General features: G+C 36.4%; 1 protein-coding gene across 8 annotated transcripts in view; it reads left to right on the top strand.

Annotated features, from left to right (window-relative positions):
- UTRN (utrophin) overlaps window positions 1-25,299 on the top strand; it is a gene marked incomplete at its 3' end in the record, with an annotated part of 398,254 nt that overhangs the window by 344,001 nt on the left and 28,954 nt on the right. For 7 of the 8 annotated variants that reach the window (XM_080390591.1, XM_080390592.1, XM_080390594.1 and 4 more), the window contains 7 exons: window positions 191-348; window positions 2,787-2,953; window positions 5,438-5,549; window positions 14,233-14,369; window positions 15,972-16,010; window positions 16,263-16,328; window positions 19,450-19,515. In XM_080390591.1, coding sequence (XP_080246717.1) covers window positions 191-348; window positions 2,787-2,953; window positions 5,438-5,549; window positions 14,233-14,369; window positions 15,972-16,010; window positions 16,263-16,328; window positions 19,450-19,515 — 745 coding nt within the window. Of the gene's footprint in view, window positions 1-190; window positions 349-2,786; window positions 2,954-5,437; window positions 5,550-14,232; window positions 14,374-15,971; window positions 16,011-16,262; window positions 16,329-19,449; window positions 19,516-25,299 lie in introns of those variants that run through there. The other variant, XM_080390595.1, reaches the window with a different exon arrangement.

The following is a 25,299-nucleotide window of genomic DNA, read 5'->3' on the forward strand; positions in this document are numbered from 1 at the left end:
GGTTACAGATCAAGAAAATGTAGTCAAAATAGTCAAGATTAGATGAGGGTAAACTATTGTAAATGGGACTGTGGCCATCTGTAACCACGACTAGATTACAGAAGTTGTAAAGCCTGAGCTGCAACATCACTGAATAGAAGGAGGTGTACATGGAAATGAAATGAGCTGGTGCCTCTTGTCGGTGTTGCAGATCTCTTCAAGGAGGTGGCAGGCCCCACAGAAATGTGCGACCAGAGGCAGTTGGGCCTGCTGCTTCACGATGCTATCCAGATCCCACGGCAGCTCGGGGAAGTGGCAGCCTTCGGTGGCAGCAACATTGAGCCCAGTGTGCGTAGCTGCTTCCAACAGGTAAGATAACAAAGACTTTTATGTGGAAAAAAACCTTCTATCTGAAGTCTTAAGATTCGCTTCCATGTCGTGTAAAAAGAAGAGAGGAATTTATAAACATCCATTGAATTTTGAAGAGAAATGAATATGCTTCTGCAACTGAATGTGGGAAGTTATTGTGAAAATGCAGCTATAAAAGATGGTTTATGGTTTAGGAGAGGATCAAACAAATTACCTTTAGCAAAAAGAATATATAAACCATTGTGATTTTGACAATACTGGCCTGCTCTAAAAGCTGTTAAAAATTTTTGTAGCAGCCAATTATCCTGCTTTGCATCATTCTGAGCAACCTGATACTGTGAGAACAATGTGCTTTTCTCTGCTGGAACAAGACATGATCTCAACAGAACAAGAGAATGATGTTGGTAGTAATTTTTGACCTTGTGCATCAGGAAATTATTTAACATTATTTTACTGGCAAAAGACCTTGCAGTTGTATGAAACTTCAAGCATAGACATTTACATGTCATAAGCCTTTATGCAGCAGATCAGAACATGGAATAAAGCTGTCTTACAGCCTGCTGTTCAGCTCCACGCTACATGCAGGGGGTTAATGAGGCTGCAAGGAGCGTCTGTTTAAAGAAGATGAGAATTAAAAAGAGGATGTCATAATGGAACACAGCCTAACTCAGACTTTGTCAAGGATGCCTAAGGCTCTGACTGTTTGCAAATGATAACTATACTGCTTGAGCGTATTATTTGAAAGTGGCAGCATTGTCAGAAGTTCTATATGGATTAAAAATTCACTATGACATATATAAAACTACTGGCTTGAATATTTCTGATTTTATTGAATTGAACATTAAGTATTATAGTGAACTTCTAGAGCATTTTTCTTTTGCCATTCTTTCATAGATGTTTCTACATCTTCATCCAGTGCTTTGAAAAATTCAGTTGTGCTAGCTTTTTTGAGAACTATTAGATCTATTTCTGGACTCTGAGATGATTGGAATTGGAAGAGAGTCTGACCAGATCATGAATAATTTGGTAGATACTTATGGAAGTTTGTTTGCCCAATTAGCCATGTAAGACTTCTCCTGCTGCTTCAGACAGTAAGGGATGGTGCTTGACACATCTATCAGCGATCTTGAGTTGTTCCAGTCATACTGAAATAAATTATTAATTTGTTAGTTGCAGACTTTCCTGTGACAGAGGAATGATCTTTATGTCCCTCAAGAATCTGCCCTCTCTCATGTTCAATTATGGGTGAGGGGTGCTAGCAAGGTAGAGTTTAAATATTTGATGTAATATTATGAGTATACCAATGATGAGGTTGCATCCCTCATCTCATATGAATAGCTCAAGTTCAGGCCCTAGTTGTTAAGAGAGCACAGAGAAAGCAAGCAGCTGCATGACAGTTACCTCAGCCTAGTGAAAAGTATTTTGTTGGTGGGGAAAGAGTGTTACTTTCTTTTTGTTGTGTGGGGGTTTTTTTTTTTGTTTTGTTGGGGGTTTTTTTATGCTGTTCCCTCTTACTGGTAAAAATCAACTTGGAGTATCAATAGATTAAGAAACCTAGTGTTGCTTCTCATCACATGTTACTGTTTAAGAATAACTTTTGTTTTAGGTTGTTTTCTGTTGCTTCCAGTGAGTTCAGAAAGATGACCTCTGTTCTTACTGCTGACAAAGTTGATGAATAGAATACCTTTACAGCTAGGCTTCTCTGGTGGTTACAGCTTAAAGAGAATGTGGAAGCATGTTTGTTTGCTTCTCAAAACAATCATGTTAATACTTGAGCTCTGCTGTATTTTTGCAGTGATTGCCTATAAATGGCAGATTTCTTTCTCTCATTACTTGCTTATTCACCTGTTTGTTTATGCGCGTGTTTCTTTAATGTGCTAACTTGAAAGAATACCTTGGGGTCAAAACACAATTTAAAAAAAGAATTGCATGAGTCTCATGGCAGTTAGTAGATACATGCAAGCACTACTGACTTTCAGTGGTCTGGCATCGATTGTAACTCAAAAGACAACCATGTCTTTAGCATGTCTGAACTGAGCCTTTCATGCTCCCTTACTACTTTCTCAAGTCTTTTCGGTTCAAAGATGGCTTTACTATGGACTCCATTACTCCTTTACTGTGCCCTTCATCTTCGTTACCATCTGTCTACTCTATCACAGCTGTTTAGTCCTCTGTCTTCTTATTAACTTGTTTTCTTTATTTGCATTTTAATCGAGGTTATTTCTTGTGTCCTGTAACTGGTTTTACATTAACCTGACATGGAAAGGGCTGACATTGGTGGTTGGGGCTTTTTTAGTTGAATTCTAAGGAAAAACCACATGTGTGTGTATGCTGAGTTTTGGTTTTTTGTTGTGTTTTTTTGTTTTGGTTTGTTTTTGTTTTTTGTTTGTTTGTTTGTTTGTTTTAATTTAGGTGTGGGTTTTTTTTTCTCTCCACAGAACCACAATAAACCGGAAATAACTGTAAAACAATTTATAGATTGGATGCGCTTAGAGCCACAGTCTATGGTATGGCTGCCAGTCCTACACCGCGTGGCAGCTGCAGAAACAGCAAAACATCAGGCCAAGTGCAACATCTGTAAAGAGTGTCCAATTGTTGGCTTTAGGTAAGAGGAGGGGAGTTGGGTGCAAGGTTTCTCTGAAAATATATGCATATTTTTAAGTCTTCCAAAAAGTACATTTCTTTGTTTGTTTTTCCACTCTGCTTTAAGGTGGGATCTGCCACCCACGGTGAGGCCACAGTATGACCTAAGCCAGTGCATTTCTGACTCCTGCAGTACAGCTGCTAGACACCCAAGGGTGCTATAAATTACAGGTGTGTAGGGTGAGTGTCACTGGGAGTTTTAGTATTGGTGGATCCAACAAGTAGCAAGTGAAGTATAAATGCACCCCATGTATTCTAGAAGCACAAGACAATAGGTTGCTGATCAGTAAGAAAAAATGCAGCTGTCTGCCTGCTGTCCACCATAAGGCTTGGGAAACTAACTCAAGCCAGGCAATATTAAACACCCTTCAACAGCAGTCTTTCCTTGCTTAAGGCAAACATAGATACGTTGCTGTGATGAGACTTGCACAGTTTCTGTCTAAAACATTGAATGTAATCTAACTTTTGCCTGTTCAAAGGAAGCTGTGAAGTCTAAAAGAAAAAATGACACTAGGCATATTCTCCGTGTTATCCTCCTAAACTCTATGATTTTACTATGAATTATCATTACGGGGCATGGGATAGTTGGTACCCTTAGTGAGTACTGTTACAACTAACATGGATTTGTGAATTGATTGCTCCAGTGTACGAAATGATGGAGAAAAAAGAAAAAAAAAGTAGAGACTAAACTTAACTGGCTTTTTCCTCTGCTGTGGTCATGAAAGATTATTTAGGAATGATATAAAGCAGTCTTCCTTCTAAGTGATTCTAAGACTTTTTTTTTTTTTAGGTATCTAGGCAGATGAGTAATTTTTGCTCCCCATGCTTTCTGTTCCTTCTCCTTTCTGTTGTTTTAAAGGATAATAATGGGAATCCTGAGGTCAGTTTCATCTCACCTAGCTTTAGGCATGCTGGATTTAGTCTTATGAGATTGAGATAGCAACTCTCTTCTTTTACTATAATAAATATATATATATTTTATATATATAATATATATATATAACCTGTATAAATACAGGTATGTGAGTACTTCCAAAAGTATTTAATCTGATCAGACTTTGTGGTCTGTCTTAAGAGGAGAAGAAATTCCTCTATAATGTTCCTATTTTTCTTAATTAAAGCTTCAGGGAGTGTAGGGTGACAAAGCTCCAGCTCAGATATCTTTTAGATGCATAAGTTGGGGCTGCTGAATCTTGTCTGTACTGAAATATTTTGTGTGGAGAAGGACATAGAGAGAAAAGAAGAGAAAGGAAGGCAAAGGAATGGCTCATTCTAAGTAATTTCTACAATGAGATCTGCAACAACAAAAGCATCTAGCATCTTAGCAGAAGGTAGATGTGGCCATTTAATACACAGGCTCTGAGTAAAGATTATAAACAGTTCCATCAGCAATCTTAAAAGTGAACCTTCACATTTATAGACACATATTGTCTTGCAAAACAAAACATAAAACTCAGCAGGGAAAAATGTGTATTAGTGCTGATACTGCTCTCAGAAAGCACTTTAAACTTTACCTATTCAGTAGCTATTCAATTTGGTTCAGTTAGCTCATCCTAGTTTCATACAAATTATATAACCTCAGCCATTGAGAACAGCCATACTACAAAAAACAGTGGGTGGAATCCGGCATTGAATTGTCACTTTTTGGTTTCAGTTAAAAAAAAAAACCAAAAACAAAAAAAACCAACAAACCAAACAAAAAAACCCAACCCAAACAAAAAAAAACAAAAAAACCCCCAACCAACCAAACAAAAACATGTTACTGGTAGCTATATTTAACACAAGGGATACTGTATAAGTTTCTTACCTTGTTTATACATATACATGCTCTTAAAACAACAGAAGTAAATCAATCAATGCAATTTTTCAACTTGAATTTATATTATTTTTATAATTCCTGAATTCTCAAGAGTTTTGTTTTCTGAAAAGTGTTTAGAATTTTTGAGTATTAGAATTATGCACAAACTTAAACTATCTGGTATGTAAACCCATATAAAATTAAAAGAAAAATATGAAGCTGATGACTAAGATTTTCTGCTTCAAAGTAACTTCAGCAAGATGATTGACATTGGCTCTCTACCTGGCTATAGGAGGCAGGAATTTCTTTTGAATACGCAATGAGGTGACCTGTGTAGTGTAGGAAGATTGTGTGGACTAGGAGGGCTGTGGGTTTGCTGTGCCCCACGCAGCTGCTGTGTTGGCACTGGTGCCCCTGGATGTGCAGCTGTGCTGAGCGTTGGCTGTGCCACGTCCCGGTCATGCACACCTGCACACTTCAAGGTGCTTTCCAAGCTAATCCCAACAAACTCACCCTGTCTTGTGTTGCTGCTGCTGAAAAGCAGGTGACACCATTTCAGAGAACAATTTGCCTCATGAGGCTTAATAGAAAGTCAATATTAGAACTCAACTTAGGAAACTCTAATCACTTTGTTTAATGTCCCCGTAGGTACCGGAGCTTAAAACATTTCAACTATGACGTCTGTCAAAGCTGTTTCTTTTCTGGCCGTACAGCAAAGGGGCATAAGTTGCATTACCCAATGGTGGAATATTGTGTACCTGTGAGTACCAACTTACTGACTGTTCCTAAGGGATTGTTTTTGCATTATTTGAGGTCTAAATTTTTTCATAGTCTTTTGTCACCTAGATATTCTGCCAGGTTTTCTTTTTCATATGTTTAGTAGGGCCTGTGTTCCTGCCTTTCTCTTTGGAAGTCACCAGGGACTTTGCTAGTACTGCTGATTTTATGTGGGCGGTGTTTGGATTCTGTAGAAATGAGTATAAGTAATCACCTCTGAGAGAACTTAAACTTCACTTTTGTTTTGTAAAAACAAAGCTGGAATATTAAATGTAATTGCAGTGCTTGTACACGCAAACACATGTGCACACACTGTAAGGGTGAGAACATGTCAGAGGAAAGGGACTGACTTTACTATTACTATATTTAATATTCTAATAATGCACTTTAATATATGTAAAGGTGCATGATACTTGTTTTCAGGTCCATCCAACGTTTTGCTGGATTTGTGAAAACAGGGTGGGAATATGTCGCGTTTCATTCTGCTGAGTAATTGCTTTACTGGGATATTTAAAAATTGGTCTGTAGCTGGAAAAAAAAACCCAAACAAACCAAAACAGAATTGACAGTTTCTAACCAAAAACAATGTGAGAGGTTTGCCTGCAATAGCTAGAGAAAAAATAATTTTATAACACAGTATTTTCCTATTGAAATTTAAACACAGTTTTTCCAAGGAAGGTTTTAGGAGACTTTTTTAAGTGGAAGACAGGGTAACTTCCTTCATACAAATACTGCTTTTGTATTTTTTTATCGTACAGTTGTTTACATTCTGAAGAATTTTAATTCAGCCACAAATGAATTAATAGGATAATTGGCCTGTAATTTAAACAACAGTAGCAAAAGGTCTGTATGCTCAGAAAAACATATTCAGACCAGATTATAACTACAGTTGATGAAATAGAGCTGATTTCCAATAGTGTTACAAGGTTCTGTGGGTTCTTTGATTAGCAAAGCATTGTTGACTTATTTAGCTGTCTTTTGCTGCAGTAGTTGGACTTATTACCTGTGTTTTCCTCCTCTTTTTCATCCAATGTGTCTCCTTTAGCAGAATTCAAATTCTATTAAGTAGTCTTTTCACTTCATTATCATCAGAAGAAACCATGAGTTGTGTTAATTTGTTTTCATTAATTCTGTAACCTAATGATAGGATTTGATTGATACATTGGCATGCCAGGCTACCTTCTGAAGACATTTTTAAAGTAGATTTGTTGTTTTCCAGCCATTTCTAATGTTTGTTATATTCTGTAACTGGTTTTCTCTTTTCTTCTCCTCTTTTCAGAGGTCATTTTCTGGTTTTGTTTTATACTGGCTTTGTAGTATGACATAGGCCCAGTTTTGCCCATACTCACATGATTCTTCTAACCCTCTGGATCTGGACATCTATGGTATTTTCTTTCCTTTATCAGGCATCATTAAAAATATGGTGATACTGATATTTTACTTGCCTCCTTAGCCAATGTAACTGAAACAGCTTGAACATGTCTGAGATGTATTTTTCTTAGATTTGTTTTTTTAATTTTTCTCCTTATAAAGTTCTCTCAAACCTCATCTTTACTTTATATCATGCTCATGGAACAGAAATGTTCTTTGTTAATGCCTATAATATACAGAAAATTCAGAAATGAATGTGTAAGGTGTGTCAAAATAGATAATGCTACCAGTCCACGGAATAAGATACTCATCCTGTTGCATTAGTCAGATACAAATTACATCTGGTATCGGGTATGGTACTGTCTGTAGAACAGGATGGTATGTTTCTGATGACTTCCAGGTTTTGTCAGAAGCAGCAGATTTGGTATCTGAGAGAAATTTTCAGTTCTTGTTAAACATGTTCACGTTATATAACTGTGAGACATGTCATTTACAAGTGAAGACTGTCATATCAAAAGATATATTCTGGAAATGGCTGGAATCCCTACTACCCTGGGTCTAGGGACACCTTGTTTTATAATGAAGATTTGTGTTACCACTGCAAAAAATACAATTTTAAAGCATTATTAAGTGCAAAATCTTTCCATGAAATATGGGAGGAGTTATGTGAATCTACTATGGGATAATAAAAGGAATAAAATTACATTCTTGATTAGAGTGAGTGAGGGAAGGTAAGTGTGTAGGAGGTAAAGGACAGAAATTGGGGCAGTTTAAAGCAGAGCAGAATAAAAGAGATGGCATATAATTTAGGTGGCACAGAAAATTAGAAGTCCATCACTGACCTCCGTTAATTTGGAAGCTGAATATGGGGGTTGAAAGCTGAATATGGTGTTTGGAATTTTTTTCTGGTACTGCTGTAAGTACACTCTGCTAGCTCTATTTCTGTGAAAAGAAAGAACCCATTATATGAACAAACTTCTTATATGTTTGACTTCCATAATCAGTACCTACATGCAATCCATTTTAATTAATCTCATCTGAATTAGGTCAGGAATAAAGAATTGATTTCACAACAAGTTTCCAGTGGGATTTTTTGCTGTTCTTTGTATTAATGTACTATGGTGGTTGTACTAATTTGTTGCTAAACCTCTCTACATATTGAACTCATTTAATGCAATATAATGGTCAAGAATTGCAAATTCCTTTGTAGTAAGTTAGTAGAATAGCTTATATGTTTAAATGGAATAATATCTGAAAACCAGCACAGCTGGGTTTGTGAAATAATAAGAAAAAATAAATAGAAGGTACCAAGGCCAGTAAATTGTTCCTTCAGATCTATTATATTACAGTACAACTAGCCTGAATAGGAAGAGTACATCTACTATACTATTTAAACCAAATTCAAAGGCTATTGATGTTGAATTGTTACTTTTGTGGCTAGTCTTGCAAAGCAGAATACAAATGCATGTACTCTTCAAACTGCATTAATAAAATCTAGCTTCTCTTTCTTGCTGCTAATGTATATTAATCACTATCATCGAGAATACTAGCAATAATTAAGGGAAAAAAGTGCTTCCCTGGTTAAAAAAGCTGACACTTAGAACTCGAGCTTAGTCACAGATAGAGGAAAGACCTTTGAATTGTCTTTCAGGTAAGCAGTTCAGTCTAGGGCATGAAGGGATTTCTCAGAATCTGTTAGTTCTACTTAAATTTAAAATTATTTGGAGAATGACTTAAGGAGTCTGTTTTAAAAATTAAATTTACAAGGGGACAATTCTCTGTTTCAGTGAGTTTCATGATATTTGCAGCACATGAGAATTGCTTTGTAATTTCAGAATAGGTCTATTTACACCAGATAGTTATTGCGTCCTAATCTGTAATGCCATTTAGTGTTCATCCTAGCTTGCAGTTTAGTTTTCTTGATGCTGGAAATGCAAGAATCCATAATAATGAACTTCAGTTATGTGTTTTTTCTTTCATTCAGGATTTAGAGATGGGTGGGGTAAGGAACTGAAGACATTACTGTCTCTAAGGAGCAGAAATTGTGAAGTTGTTATAGTTATTTTTTCACCTGTAAATTGTTTTTTTCTCTGAAAATTTGAGAAATAATGTTTTAAATGTAGAGTTTCACACAGAGTTGTGTAAATTTTTTTTAAGATTTTCCTAGCATCTAATTCAGGAATAATCTTAAATAAGTACCTATATATGATATATTTTTAGCTTTTTTGGAATTAAGGTTCTCTCAGTAGTGGTGCTTGTGTTACATTAACATGTCTTTCTGTACCAATGGGTTCTCTGGGTTTCAGATGGAAGTAGTTACTGCATCAGTTTTCTTTCTCCGAACTGTTTCCACTTCACAACTCCTATTGTCCACAGTAAAATCTTAAAGGCAGCTTTTCTGAGGTAATGTACAAATATCGAATCAGCAGTTCTGCAAATTTTCTCATTTGAAGTAGTCTTACTTCTGACCTCTGTGAAAGTGTAATCAGTTTTTGTAGTTCTCTGCCACTATGCTCACCTCAGGTCCTTATTTTGGGAACTGGTTTTTTTGTACCCTTTCTATACAAAACGATGGCAGCAAAGGTTAGCCCCTTCATCTTCCAGATGACCAGAATTTTATTTCCCTGAAAGAGCTCAGAACACGATAGGCAAGATGTCAGAAATTGTTTGGATGCTAGTGCACCCTAGACTGAGATATTTTTTCCAGGCACAACAAAGCTTATATGCAGTAGTGCCTGTTAAGAGTTCTCCTCTAGGTAAGTCATCTGAAAATTTAATTGCTGCTGACATCCAGAGAAGACAGATACATTCCTCAACATTAAGCAGCCTCAGTGTTTTATAAGCAACAAACTGACATCAGTAAGTCAGCGGTTTCATCTTGACATGCATATCAATGCACCAAGCATGATGCTTTACTGTTATCAAAATGGGATTGTTCTGTGGGGGAGATGAAAGAAAGCAGTAAGAATGGTTGAATGTGGCTATTTTGCATGCAGAACATCGCTTCCAGCTGGGGAGTTCAGAGATTACTCTTTGCCTGGAGAGGAATAGCTATGTGGTCAGGGTAGCCTTTGATATCGAGCAGCTAGGCAATGTGCTTTCCTCTAGGTCTTACTCTTACAGTTGCTCAGATAGCCAGCTTACATGATCTACTACCATTTTGCAACTTAATTTTTTAAATTCTGTTAAATTCTGAGGTAAGTTAGTTACTCTTGAAATGACAGCTTGATTTCACTGGAGTAAACTGAAATATATACATAATCACTCTTGGTGAGAAACTGCTGTGAAGTGCCCCTATTTGAAGAAGGGTGATCCTCGCAAAGTTACACAGTGCAAACGACACTGATGTGGCAGTGACAGCCATAAATACAGTTATTGTACCTTTAATAACCTAATTTTTGTGGTATCCTATCTTATAGCTTTATCAAGGGATATGAGATGCCTTTTAAAAGTGTTGGTGCTTTGTTGAATGGGAATGAAAATATGCACTTAAACGTGTTTAAGTTATCGGTTAATTGCATTCTTAAGTGTCAGTTTTAAAAAAATAATTATTAGAGGAATTAAATACCTGTTTCTTTACCCCACTTTTTATGCTGGGAAGTTTCCCAGCCTCTCAGTGGTACCTAGCTGAGTGCTACGTGCTCTTTACCTGCACATATGGTCTGAAAATTTTGGTTTCCATCAAGAATGCTCAGGCTCATGGTGCAGATTCTACCAAGTGTTACAGATAAAGAAAACGTCAAGAAATAAAAATACGGATATGTAAAAAAGCATTGATTTTTTTTTTTTTAAAATCCAAACCTTAAAATTTACTAAAGCATTTGAAGAATATCATATTCAGCTATCTCTGTTAGGACTTCTATTAAAGAATAAACTAAATTCCTTTTAAATGACACAGATGTTCTTTTATAGTGGAAATTTTGCATCACTGAGCATGTAGTTTTATAAAAACCATATTTTCTTGGAACTTGCTTGATTATTGTGTGTGTTGAATGTACACTTCTCCAGCTTCCTCATAACCCATGAATGTCTGGCTGGGGTTAATGACAGCACTTGTTAATGAGTTTCACATCTTTTCTGGGGATCAGTTTCTATGCGTATGTTAGAACAGATCTTTCGTTTTGTGTTAGACATAGTATAAGAAATGTAATTAAGAGAATGATGACTTGGTTGCAGACTAGTCCTTTTAGGTAGATACATGCAGTGAAAGGAGTGGAAAATTTTCTGGGCTTTCATTATCACTATTTTTTCTTTGAAAAAAAAAAGAGTGAGAAATATAAATAAATGTATGTTTTAGAAGTATTATGTATTATTTATTCACATATAGGGTTTATATATTTATGTTTATTTTTTATATTATATATTACTTAATTTAGAGCTCTCCAACTGGTTTGTTACATTCTTGGTAGTACTTTTTCCCGACAGAGATTTGTTCCGTTTCTAATATATTAAAAATATATACCAACTGGTTTTCTTTAACCTACATACAAACCCCTCGTCTCAGCATATACTGGTTCTTCTGCTGCTTTCCATGTAAATACCAGTTTCTTAAATTTGTGTTCATGTACAAGGAACTTTGTCTGGTTCTAGAGTGTGACTTATGACTCCATTTATACTTGACTGTTACACTGAAGTGTGCTATTGCCAGTTTGTCATTTGTTACAGATTTTCTCCTTGAGACCTTCTGCTGCAGGCGGTTTTTTAGTTATTTATTTGTGCCAGCCATGGATCTTAGTTACTCCTTCAGAACTTTGTCTTGTTCTAAGAACTAATATTTTAAATTGAGTTTGAAAGTATGGTTGTTTGGCTAAAATTTTCAGTGAAGGATTTTTTTTCTTTGCTTTTGAAGTAGCTCTGTAACTATGGTGGCATTTGTACTATTGACTTATGTGGAAATAGTCAAGATGTCATGATGTAAGGAAGTGTACAAGCTACCTGTTGGTTTGAATTCAATAGATAGATTCTACACAACAATGCCTGGCTATTCTTTTTCAAAAGTAAAATGCTATGGTACATCTGTCTTAGCGTGATTTTGGATTGGATTCTGTAGTGTGGTTATATGCAAAAAAAAAAAAAAAAAAAAAAAAAGAAATACTTCTAAGAGTTGCATCTTGGTTGCGTGTAAATTAAAATAGTTCTTCCAAATCTGCTCAGATTTCACTGGTTAGTATTTATTGTCCTCAGTCCGTACACAGTCATATTAGTCTTTCCAAGGAACTGCATCAGGCTGTCATACCAAATAAAGAATACACCAGAGGAAAAGTCTGGCAGCTCAGTAGACATTTATTTCTGCAATGTGTAGGTACTAAAACTTTCATTCCTTGGCCTTGGGACAGAGTTCCATCTGCTGGAGTTACTGTTGCATGAGAACAAGCAGCCCTTTGGGCTGCCTCACATTCCTTGTCTGGGTGATGCAGTCATTGGAGCAGATGCTTTCTGAGAATGATTTTGATTTTGGGACTCCTCTTGAGTTCACCAGTTATAAAATTCAGGGGTTCAAACACCCCTTAATCCTGAATTTGCTCCATTTGTTAAAACCATATGTGAGAAACTCTTACCAACATCAGTTTGATTATCTACAATTTTTATTGCTTGTCTAATCTGCATTACAGAGTTTGTAACTGCGTATATTATACATACATTAAATACATAAATAAATAGAGAAGTATTTTTATGTTTTGAAAATAGAGAATAAAATCAGATAGTAGGTTGCCTGACCTGCTTCTAGGACTCTTTGTAGCACAAAACGGAAAAAAATTGCAAAACTGAAAAGTCTTTCACTCAGTTTTCCCTATGGATATCCATCTGCTTTGGCATCCTTTTATGTTAACAGGGTTCTCCCAAAGCAGAGTATACATAGTTTGTTGTTACAGGATTTGGGCTGGAGATCTGTAGAAACCATTGCAAACCTTCAGCTAACGCAGAAGGTGAATAACCTCTTTACTGCACTTGCAAGAGGAAATGCTCAATAGTAACTGCTACATGTGATAGGAACCATTCTGTTTAAGTACTCAGTACAGTCTGTAAAGCACGTATATTTTGAAGGCATACTGTATACCATTGTTTCTTTCTGCAGATGTCTTTATTGCCGTTTTCACCTTGTATTTTATTCCTGCATGTTTTGCTTGCATCCCTGATTTTGTAGCAGAAATCAACCGAATAGTATTACCAAAGTAGTGCTGCTTTTATTGTTGTGATTATTTCCCATTAAACTTAAAATTGATGCAACTGCTTTTAAAAATCATTCTCTCCTAAAGAACACAATTAATTCCATGTCAGGTTGAGGGATGGGGCTAAGCACTTGTCAGGCTGGGAAGAGGCTGCATTGGTGGGAACCAGAAAAAACACTTCTGGGGGGGTGGGAGTTGCTGGTTCTAACTTGTAAATTTAGCCTTGGAGAATCTTGTGCTATTTTTTATACTAGTCTTGTCCTGCAGTAGTAAGGAGGCAGATAAACATGAATTTGTTACTTCAGGCACTAATTGTTCTTACCAGGACTGCCTCTGACTGTGCCTTTGAAGTGTGCCTTCAAACAGTGCTAGCACAATGGCTGTTACTTCATCTGTGGGGTTTTCTTGACTGGAATGATATAGGTAGTGGCACAGTCCTGTAGGAAGAGATCTGCTAACTTTAGAAAATGCTCATGAAGAATTTGGCCATTACAGCAGATGATTTAGCACATGCTGCTCCCATCTTGTGATAAAGTTTTTCAGTTTAGGAGTTTTCCAGAATGGGAGGCAGTGAGTATTTTGTGGCCCTTTGTGAATATAGAGGGCTGTGTTAGCTACCTTTTTTTTCTTTTTTTTTTTTTTTTTTCCCCAAACAAAGCCATTGCTATTAGCTGCATTTTTTCAGCACAGTAATTACAAGGTTTTTTGGTCTGTGGGGCGAGTTAGAAGCTTTATGTGTACAAATACACTGTCAAGCTTGCTTTCAGTGGCAAAGAATATATCCCCCCAGCCCCCCTTGTATCTGGCAAACTGATCTGCCTTTTTTTTATTTTTCTGAAAATCTAAATTTTTGTGGTTTGCAGGACTCGTTATAAACGTTTTCCTCAAGAGTTGAATCTGTTTCAGTGGTAAATCCAATGCGTTTGTTGCTGGGAATTTGAAGCCTTGCTGTTTTTCTCAGTAGAGGACGTTATTATTGTACCATTTTTCAGGACACTAAAAAGGCAATTTTAACATCATTAACATTTTGAGGTTCTTTCTTGTATCCTTTTTCAGGACAGTAGCAGCACTCTTATCTCAATGCTGTTTAGCAATGTTCAATTTGATTTCTTTTAACTTTTTAAGACAACGTCTGGGGAAGATGTACGGGACTTTACAAAGGTGCTGAAGAATAAGTTCCGGTCAAAGAAGTATTTTGCAAAGCATCCCCGACTTGGCTACCTACCTGTGCAAACAGTATTGGAGGGTGACAACCTGGAGACGTAAGCTTGATTACTGAGTAATTGTTCCTGGGGTGACTGGCCTATTCTGTTAAAAACAAAGTGAAACCTGAGAAACAATCAACAGCAGCTGTAAAGCCTTGTGCTGTCATTCCCTTCTGTGAATTGTTTTGTGTTAGTTGCAGATCTTTCCTAGTTTTGAAAAAGTCACATGTATTATACTTTGATTTTTGGAAGCATTTTATCATAAACCCACGGACTTTAGCAGGTAATGTTGGAAGGAGCTGAATGGCTGTTTCACAGAGAACACTTCTATAGCTTTGGGGAGACTGAGCTTTTTGAAACTGCAGTGATTATTTGGTTATATCAAAGTCACTGGAGTTAGAAATCTCTCAGCTAATCAGGTCCCTACAGGCTTCAGAAATATAGGTGGCCTAATAAAAGAGCATTGTCAGTGTCTCCACAGTATTACTAATGGTGCTGGCAGAATTACTCAACGTTATTTACTTACTTGGTAGCTGTCAGCAAAGGACACTCTTAAAAGAGCAAAATTAAGATGTGTTGACAGGGTGCTAGAACTAGTTTCATAGATTGACTGTCCTTGACATTCTGGAGTCTGCAGTACTGCAGCACTGCTTAGCTAGCAACAGCAGATGTGAAGCTTCAACATATATGCTCTGTTTACATGCAACAGCCCAGTGCCTTTGTCCATGCTCTGTTTTCATGACTGGAGGACTGTGCATTTCATTTATAATAAGCAAACAAACCCTGCTCATTAGCAGTTTACCAAGTAATCTGAAAACTGGCATTATTGATGGCCTAGCTCCTAAGGAAGCAACACACATTCAAATGTTAAAACGTTACTCACTGGAGCAGTCTTCAGCTGCCACCAACACAGGAAAACAAAGCCGCTTTGATGCGATGAAAGTCTGCCAACGGTGCCAGAAATTGGAATGTCAGAACTGTAATCACAGGTCAGGATAATACTCTCTTGCTCCAGTCATGTGAGAAATATAAAGATAAATGGCCAGCATCATGTGAAGAAACTGTTGGTATTGGTTTTCTCCCCTGCAGGTGGCAAAACTCAGTAATACATTCCTTAAAATAAATAAAATAAAAAATCCTAAATAGTCAAGTATCAGCATGTAATACAATGTATTTACCTCTGATTACTTTTATGCAGAAGGAAAATAACCATTGATAACTTTGACTTACGGTGGGTTTTTTTGTTGTTGTCAGTGATGGTTTTTTCACCCCAATTTTTTTACAAAATTATTTTCTAGTTAGTTCAAAATGAAAGCTCTGGTACTTGAGCAGAATTTAAATGAAACTGATCATGGTTGACAAACTGTAGTTCAATCAGTAACATGGATTTGGTATTTTTTTTAATTGATTTTTATTTAACAAAATGAAGTGTATAAGTCAGTCTCCTGTCTCTTCATGATACACAGCAGTATCTGTTGCTGTCTCTTTTCTATGTCAGTAGTTGATGATTCTAATAATGTGGGGTGGGTTGCTGGACAAAATATTTTGTGTTTCTCCAGCTTTCTTTTGCTGAAGTGGCACTAAAGTTTTTGATTCATAGTTTCTTTCTTTCTCTCTCTCTCCTTTTTTTTTTTTTTTTTTTTTTGGTCTTCCCTACAGTCCTATCACTCTCATCAGTATGTGGCCAGAGCAATATGAGTGAGTATGCAGAACCCACCCCTTTGTCTGGAAAGCGTAGTACACTGGTGGCTGGTGTTTTTCTTTTAGCTCAGTTGCAACTAATCTAATGTGTATGAGCTATAGGGCATGACTGACTCAAAGCAATAACACCCTTGGCACTATTGTGAATTTATTTATTTGTCATCAGTCTAACTTGGTTTTAAAATTATGTTGTCTGTGTCATTAATTGCTTTGGACACCCCTAATTTTTATTTATTTATTTTAAACTAGTCCTTCCCAGTCTCCACAGCTGTTTCATGATGACACACACTCCAGGATAGAGCAGTACGCTACTAGGTAAGAGATGTACAGTGTCTGTCCAGTGCACTGCATTTTTTGTGACTGATTCCTGCAGATTTTAATACACATTACTGACTGAAAATTATTAAAAAGATACAATTCTCTGTACTCAGAAGTCAGTCAAATGTTTTTAAATCATTAGCTTCTGAATACAGTTGTATTAAATGTAAAATAGATGCATTAAATCTATCATCTATCATACAGAATAGAAACTTGCAGAATATTTTGTTTCTTGATTTTTAACCTTTGACATAAACTGAACTTGTTGGATATATAACTTTTCCCTGTAGGATTTTAGATCCAGGGTTTTGTTTTCTTCTGTGATAGGTGGACAATATCCTTTACCACTGACTTTTAGCAGAACACAGAATAAGTACAGATGTGTTATGTTCTGGCATTTATGGGGTCACTCTAGTCTTTTCAGGATGAAATGTCTATTATGACATTTCAGTGCTTCTGTGTCTTGTTGAAATAAGTACCCAAAAAAAGTAACCAGAAAAGTAACCAAAATATGTAACAAGATATATAAAAATATGTAACAAAAAAGTAACCAAACTATGTAACAAAAAAGTAACCAAACTATGTAACAAAAAAGTAACCAAACTATGTAACAAAAAAGTAACCAAACTATGTAACAAAAAAGTAACCAAACTATGTAACAAAAAAGTAACCAAACTATGTAGCAAAAAAGTAACCAAACTATGTAGCAAAAAAGTAACCAATCTATGTAGCAAAAAAGTAACCAATCTATGTAGCAAAAAAGTAACCAATGTAGCAAAAAAGTAACCAATCTATGTAGCAAAAAAGTAACCAATCTATGTAGCAAAAAAGTAACCAATCTATGTAGCAAAAAAGTAACCAATGTAGCAAAAAAGTAACCAATCTATGTAGCAAAAAAGTAACCAATCTATGTAGCAAAAAAGTAACCAATCTATGTAGCAAAAAAGTGACCAAACCATGTAACAAAAAAGTAACCAAACTATGTAACAAAAAAAGTAACCAAACTATGTAACAAAAAAGTAACCAAACTATGTAACAAAAAAGTAACCAAACTATGTAACAAAAAAGTAACCAAACTATGTAGCAAAAAAGTAACCAATCTATGTAGCAAAAAAGTAACCAATCTATGTAGCAAAAAAGTAACCAATCTATGTAGCAAAAAAGTAACCAATCTATGTAGCAAAAAAGTGACCAATCTATGTAGCAAAAAAGTGACCAAACTATGTAACAAAAAAAGTAACCAAACTATGTAACAAAAAAGTAACCAAACTATGTAACAAAAAAGTAACCAAGTAACACAAATATTTACTGAAAATGTAACCAAAATACGTAACAAGAAAGTAACCAAGTAACACAAATATGTAACCAAAATAACTAAGACCACGCAACTTCCTCAAAACACTTCCTCTAGTAATAACATCTAAAAAATGAAGACAAAATTCTGTTATCTTTCATGTAATTTTTGTGTGCTTTCTAGTTGGATCAGTTGTTATGTGTATTTCACATGTAAACTAGTGAATTTGTTGTTGTTGTTTTGATCTTTTCAGCTAAGCTTCTTTCAAAAAATACTATCAGGCCTTCCCTGATAAGACTGTGCCAAGCAGAAACTGTGTTATATTAGGGCTTAAAACCTTTATCATCACTGTTTGAAGAACATTCCAATCTCAGTTTTCTGTTAACAAAGTCCCCTACCTGCAGTCAAGTACCGTCTCCCCATTCTCTTGTGCTGTGTCACCACTGAGTTGCTTATAAACCCCTTTCTCCACTTCCAGTTTGTATCCTGCCATGAAGGCTCTTTGTGACTCTCGAGTCCCTTCCCTGTCTCCCTCTGCTCCCTGGTTAAGGCTGTCTCCTGGTTCCTCATGCTATTCCAAGCAAATCCTCACTAAATGATGGAGGTTGAAAACATGATGATAATGGTAGAATCTGCATTTGTGTGTCGGGATATCTGTCACTAGCTAAGAGATTCAGTGCGGGCTCCCCTCTGGGAAAAATACTGGGGTTTGTACTACTTCCCTATATAACAGAGAGACTATGAAGATTATTTTTTTACGTTTCATCAAAGACGTAAAGATGCTAAGCTAAGCAGCATTAGAAAGGTGACTTGTAAACAAGTTATTCACCATGAACTAATCTGTTTGAGATGCCCCAAAACAGAGATGATCTGAATATCTTTAGTCACTTAGGAGCATGTCCTTTCCTTCAGGGGAGGTGTTGGAGCACAACACCCCACTGCAGCCCTAGTGGGACAAAGAGATCAAGATGTCATCCTGTACATGCTTGCACTGATCCTCCAGTCCTGAGGAATATTAACAAATGTACAGATGGGCAACCTTGCTCCATGCTAAAAGAAGACACCAGAGTTCCCAGTTCTTTAGGGCCTTGGATGCTGCTTTCAAAAAGAAGTTTGAAATCTATAATAATGCATAACACAGTTGCAAAAATATGTGTGAAATTAAGATACCTTTATAGTAAAGGAAAGAGCTGTATTTGAGGCAGTCAAATGTGTGTGCACAGCATTGAGTCTTCCTAGATTTTTATGTATGTGTCTTACATACCTAGGGTGTATCTTTCCTAGAAGCTTGAATAGACACACAATCCCTGTTGCAATTTTAAAGAGCTGTATGGCCTTACATCTACAGTATAATAATCCAGTCCTTTTAAATTAATTCCTGCCAAAATGAGGAACCATAAGCAATGACCCTGTAATTAGTTTTTTGTGGTGTTTTCCAGAACTTGTCTGTCCACAGTGTGATGTTATTTGCCAAGCATAATTTCAGATGTTACATGTGCTATATTTAAAAAGTATTTATCCTTTTTTGTTAGTCCAGCTATATAAAATTCTAAAACAAAACCATCCGCAAAAAATGTCTTTGACTAATTCTACTATGAGAGTTGTGGGGATGCTAATGATAATTGTGCTAGAGATAGAAAATACACTTGTTCTAAGTCCTCCGGATTATAGGTTTTTGTGACAAAATTTAGGAGTTTATTCCTATTTGTGTATACCAAGATTGCCATACCTGAGATGTTTCTAAATAGAATTGATCTTCACACTGCCTCTGTTTTAATTGTGCAGCATGGTCTCTGAAAGTTGTGGTCTTTCCTTGCCTTTCAGGCTAGCGCAGATGGAAAGGACCAATGGCTCCTTCCTCACGGACAGTAGCTCCACCACAGGAAGCGTGTAAGTAACTCATAGGCTGCCAGGAACTTTGGTTATAGATGGATGGTATAGTCTTCATAAATTGTAACACAGGACTTAATCTCAGTGGAAGTATATAATTAGTATGACCCCAAGAATGCCTGCATAAATTTCATTATTCCAAGCATCAGTTGTAGAAATTGGAGATGTTTACTTGATGAACTCTACGTTTATCAGCCATTCTGCTTCAAAAGTGAGGGTATTTCATGTGACTGGAAAAAAGTCACAGCTTTATAGGTTCCAGTTTGTATTTCTTTTCTGCTTTTAGCATAGCAGAAGAGAAAAGAAATCCCTCTGTGTTGAAGTGGACAATGGAGTAGGTCAGAAGCTTGTGCTACCTCCCAGGACAATTTTCTAATTAAAAAAAAAAAAAAAATCACCTGTAATTTGAAGGTTCTGCAAAGCCAGAACAGTGTTGCTGCTAGTTGTTTATATTTCAGTTTTCTGGCTGCTGATCCATCTGTTTGTCCTTGGGGATATAAACATACTCCTACATAAGTTTTATCAACACCATTTCCTTTTTTTAATTATATGTGACTTTTATTGTAAAAATCTTCATTAAAATGCATTGATGAACCTGGCGAGCATAGAACCCCATGAATTACTGAGGAATTAAGTAAGTTTTTTTAATGTAAAAATACATGAATGTTTTAACCTCACTGTGTCATCAGTTCTGTTAATTAAATCAGTGTAGCAGGACTGCCTCTCAAGTTATTAATGAATGTCATCAGCATTTTTAAAGAGGAAGCAGTAATTATTCAATTTTCGTTAGAAAATGCTATTGTTCTCAATAATATTTTAATTTACTTTTTAAAAATCTAATCATGTAAATATTCTACCTAGGAAGGCTTAAATTTGAGATGTAAAATACTTTGCTTCAGAGAAGCATATGTGACCACCTTCAATTTTTTCTTCTTTCCTGCTTAATTAACTCTATTTACATAACTAATAAAATGTTTTTCATGTGTAACTGTTTTCATGTGTTTCTGTCATTGGTACGCTCACTAGTGAGAGAAATGCAGCCAAAATACTCCCTTTTGATTTGCCTTTCAAAAGAAAAGCAGACATACTGTCATTTGGCAGGAAAGCTGAAAACTTGAAGGCAGCTAAATGTTCATACACTTGATTATTTATTTTGCAATTAATGAACCTACTCATATACAAAGGCCAAACAACCATCCATTCCGATGGTAAAAGGGGGTGTATATGCTTCATTTTTGCTGGTAAATTAGCTATTCATTTTAATGCAATTTCCCAGCTACCTTATCAAAATAACCTTTATTTTAAGAAAAGGAGTGAGGATGGTGAGTTTGTGTACCAACATGTGAGAGGGACCTCTGTATTTGGGTCTCAGTCCTGTTGACAAAAGGGGACTGTTACACAAACAAAATTTGCAGAGATTAAGAGACCAATGAGGAAAAGAAAGTACCCAGTGACACCTTCTGTTTTATTTGCAGATAATTTGCTTTCATTAAGTTACATACTGAAGTACTCACAAAATTCTGATGAACTATGGTTTAAAGTTTGGAGTTAAGCTATTATCATAGAATCATTTAGGTTGGAAAAGACCTTTAAGATCATCAAGTCCAACCACTAGACCGTGTCTCTAAGTGACACATCTGCGAATCTTTTAAATGCCTCCAGGGATGGTGACCTTACCAGTTCCCTGGGCAGCCTATTCCAGTGCTTGACAGCCCTTTCAGTGAAGAAATTTTTCCAGGCATCTACATGGCTATGAAGTTTGGATCATAAGTTGCCTACAGCTGGAGCACTGGGAATTTAGGGTTATAGTTCAGCTCTATTCATACTATTGTAGTTTGTCATAGAAATGAGCAGGCTGTTATCATTCTATATAGACTGAATTTGAAGAAACAATTTGAAATGTGGATACACATTTTTTCAGTTCATTGTCCCTGCTGTAAACGTATCTAAGAAACATCTCGTTCTCTTATGGTATTCAAAAGAATTCAGGAGATGATGACTGGTTTGGAAATAAAATTCTCTTCTCATAATTGGGAGTTACAGTCTGTGATCTTATTTTCATTGGTCCTCAAGAGTCCTTCAGTTTACTGTGTACCTAGAACAGAGGCATAGTTGCACTTAATTTTGCAAGGTTACTGGTTTGATCTTGTTAGGTTCACAAGTTCATCAACAATACTTTTAAAAATCTTCGTGCTCTGAACAGTGTGTGTAAGAAGTCTTCTACATTTGAATGACAGTGAGACAACTTCTGCTGTCAGTTAAACATCATACGGGCTTTTTTTCAGGAATGTTTTGCAATATACCATTTGATTAAGAAACCATTCTTCAAAGAATTTTCTCTGTTTTAACTAGCCTGTTGTCTTGAATGTCATTATGACTTCTATCTCCCTAACTAAACCTTTCTAACCCTCCCCTCCCCTAAAGTTACGTAAATTCCATTTAAAAACGCATTATTCTCAACTGAAAAAAATAAGTGTCTCTACTGTAGTATGTCCAGCTTCCTAACAAATACTCTCATGCATGAGTTTTCTGGTGTAAATACTTTGAATAGAAATGTTTTTCCTTCATATCAGCTCCTCCATACGTTAAGGAGTTCTAAACATTTAGGCTAGACTGTTGTGATGCATTTTCTTGGGCTTTAATTCATACAAAAACATCTGTATCTTTAAAGCAGACTGGCCTCTTCACAAATGAAGATGAGCATAAGGAAAACACGAAGTCTTTGCAACAAAGAATGATAAATAGTGTCCCTAACAAAAACCTATGCCTCACAATTTGACAAATCATGGTGTAGTAGAATGAAAAGACAAAAAGATTTGTTAGGAAAATGGGACAAGAATTTAACTCTCTTATCCCTGTAATGTACGAACTGTCCCATCTAGCCCACACTGAAGTTAATTCTGCTAGATGCAGTACAAATACTTTCTGTGTAAATGTTTAATAGCTGTTTTCTGATTAATGTCATTACTACCAGTTATCTTCATATCTGCAGCACTGTTGACGCCACTTCACGCTCAGCTGAAGGCAGAGTTGGAACATATCTGAAATGTTATTAGGGAGCTACCTGCTCAGGTGCAGGAATAGGAGAAAGGCCAGTGGTACTTCTAGCTGGCACTGCCAATCAGTCTGTCATAAGTCAAACGAGCTCCAGTAATGTAGTACCTGAATACTCTGACATGATGTAAGTGGTTAAAAAGCGTCTTGTCACAATGAGAAATTAGTTCCATGTGATGATAAAATTAGGAGAAGAAAAGTAAGTTAAAGACAAATAATTTTGGATTACCTTCTTGAACCTTATTGCTTCTTCTATGCATGTATGTTTTGGAATAGGTGGCTTGAAAAAATATATCCACAAAACAATAGGATATTTCAAAGGCTGTTTTCCCTGTGTTTCCTTGTTGGGGTGTTCTTTTCCTTTGATATGTACTAATTTCAAATCTGACCTGACCTCCTGCAATGTCATTTTTACTGCTTTCTAGTGTGGTGAAATGCTGAAAAGGAACTGCAGCCTCTGCTGTTGCAGGTCTTTGTGTAGTTCTAGCTTTTTCTCAAAGCATGCAGGGTCTTCAGAAGAATAGCCACCATGACACAATGAGGAATTTATTCTGGTGGTGTGCTTTTTTTTTGGTTGTTGCTGATTGCCATCTCCAGCCAGTTCTGCAGAAGAGAGTCCTGGATTCTCAAAATTAAAGAGTTTGCATTGCACAGAGCGTATGCCGCTCCCTTATGTTCTAGGTCATTTTGTAGCCCTGTGCTACTAATGAATCGTCTTAATTACAGTTGTGAGGTTTGTCAGTGCAGGTTCAAGGTTCTGTTGTTTTGAACTAGTATTTTTTGGAGAACAGACCAGAGGTGGAACACATAGTAAACACACACTTCAGAAGACTTCTAGCAGGCACTTCTTCCAGCGTGTGAAAAAGCCTGCTGTCATTTGCAACATGTAATGCCTAAAAAAGACTAGTCAATTTTCACAGTCTGTTGTGTACAGTTTCTGAGACTCTGAACCAGTGGGAGAGGAAGGAAATTAATTTTTCTCTGGACTGAATAACTGGGAGAGGAAAATATAAAATTTTCTGCATTTAGCTGTGTTGATCTTGCATACTGGACCACGGTACAGTCAAAAATATCTAAGCATTTACTGTGTAAACTCTTTAAAGGGTTTATGAGTTTCATTTAAAAATGAGGTTATACCTAATGCAAAATCTGGAGAGAATCTCAGATTTCACTAGTTCAAATAAATATAATAAATCCAGATTTACAGAGCTCTGTTAAAAAACCAAACAAACAAACAAAAAAAACCAAAGAAAAAACCCCAACACCCAAACAAACAAACAAACAAACAAAAAAACCCAAACAAAAGCCAAACAAACAAAAACATTTCAGACTACCCAGGTAGTTTGTAAACCAATTCATCATCTTAAAGTGTAGACAGCAGATTTTTGGTGCCTAATTAAAATAATCAGACTAAACTACTTGATCACGTGAATCTGCCTTGACAACACCAACGCCCTTGCACAAAAGAAGGCTGTGTGTCTGTGTGTCGTTACACTGTATCACTTAATATGTAAACAGGTTTTTTGATCCTGAATGATAAAGCTGTCTTCTCTTCCTAGTCGGCTTTAACACTCCATTTCCATACTTGCTGAAGATGGGACACTGAGCTGCCAGCGCTGCTGGCTTAGTGCTGCTGTGTCGGCCACAGCGAGGGGATTCTGCACATTCTGCAGGGCTGTGGAAGCCTGTTCTGTGCCTACATCACTGTGGCAAACAGTTATAAGGGGTGGGGATTTTTATCAAGACAGTTATAGGATGAAGTACCATGGGGTTTTCATTATCATGTTTAGGACCTGGTCCAAACGCCATGAAATGCACTAGCCTTTGTTTCAGTTTTACTAATGCAAACTGACAAGGCAAGAGATGATGAGTTTCTCTGCAATCACTTAAGTAGTGGAGAAGAGAAAGCAGTTAGAGGCTTTCTTTTTTTTTATGTTAAGAGTGGAAGAACTTGCTAATTAGGTTCCTTTTACAATTTTACATATAAACTTTCTGCAAATCAGTAGTTAATCACAAAAGGTAAGATGAAGGAAAGTGATATGCAACCAGAGCTCTGTGGAAGGGTCTATTCATACCTGGTTTTAACCTTTATTTCATAAATCAACTTTCATGGAATAGAATGCTGTGAACTTTTAAAGTGGATAGAACTGCCACAGGCTATTTTCTTTTCGTTTTTGTTTTTTGTGTGGTTTTGGGGGGTTTTTTAGGTATAGTGTTACTTGATGCACATTTGGTTGTAATAGTCCAGATTTTCAAATCTCAATGACAAGTCAGAAAATGGAAGACCACATGCTGACTTTGGGTAGATAGAGAATAGTTATCCTTAAGAGGAAATAGATTAGTGTTGTTCAACCATAGGATTAGTCTTCAGTAAAAAGTTTGACTTAAGCAGTACTACATAGAAGTAGTTTTCTAAGAGAGAGAATCAGTAATCAGGAATCAGTATTTATGAAATCTGTGGTTATTTTGTCTTGGTCCTAATACTGGTGATGCTTTAAATAGGTATTGATGTACTGAGCTACCAAAAAATCTTGGGTCAGCAGGATAAAACAGGGTCTTTCATTACACAAACAGTGTGTTTGCAACTCTTATTTGTTCCTGTCACATGCGTTTGCTCCCTTTACCCCAAGAGCTTGAATGTGTTTCTGAGAAAAACCCCAATCCACGTGCATGGCCTGTAAAACACCTGATGTGTTTTACTTGTACATGTGTTTGTCTATAGATTATTTG

Source organism: Falco punctatus (genome assembly GCF_963210335.1).
Source record: "Falco punctatus genome assembly, chromosome: 5".
NCBI classification, from domain to species: Eukaryota; Metazoa; Chordata; class Aves; order Falconiformes; family Falconidae; genus Falco; species Falco punctatus.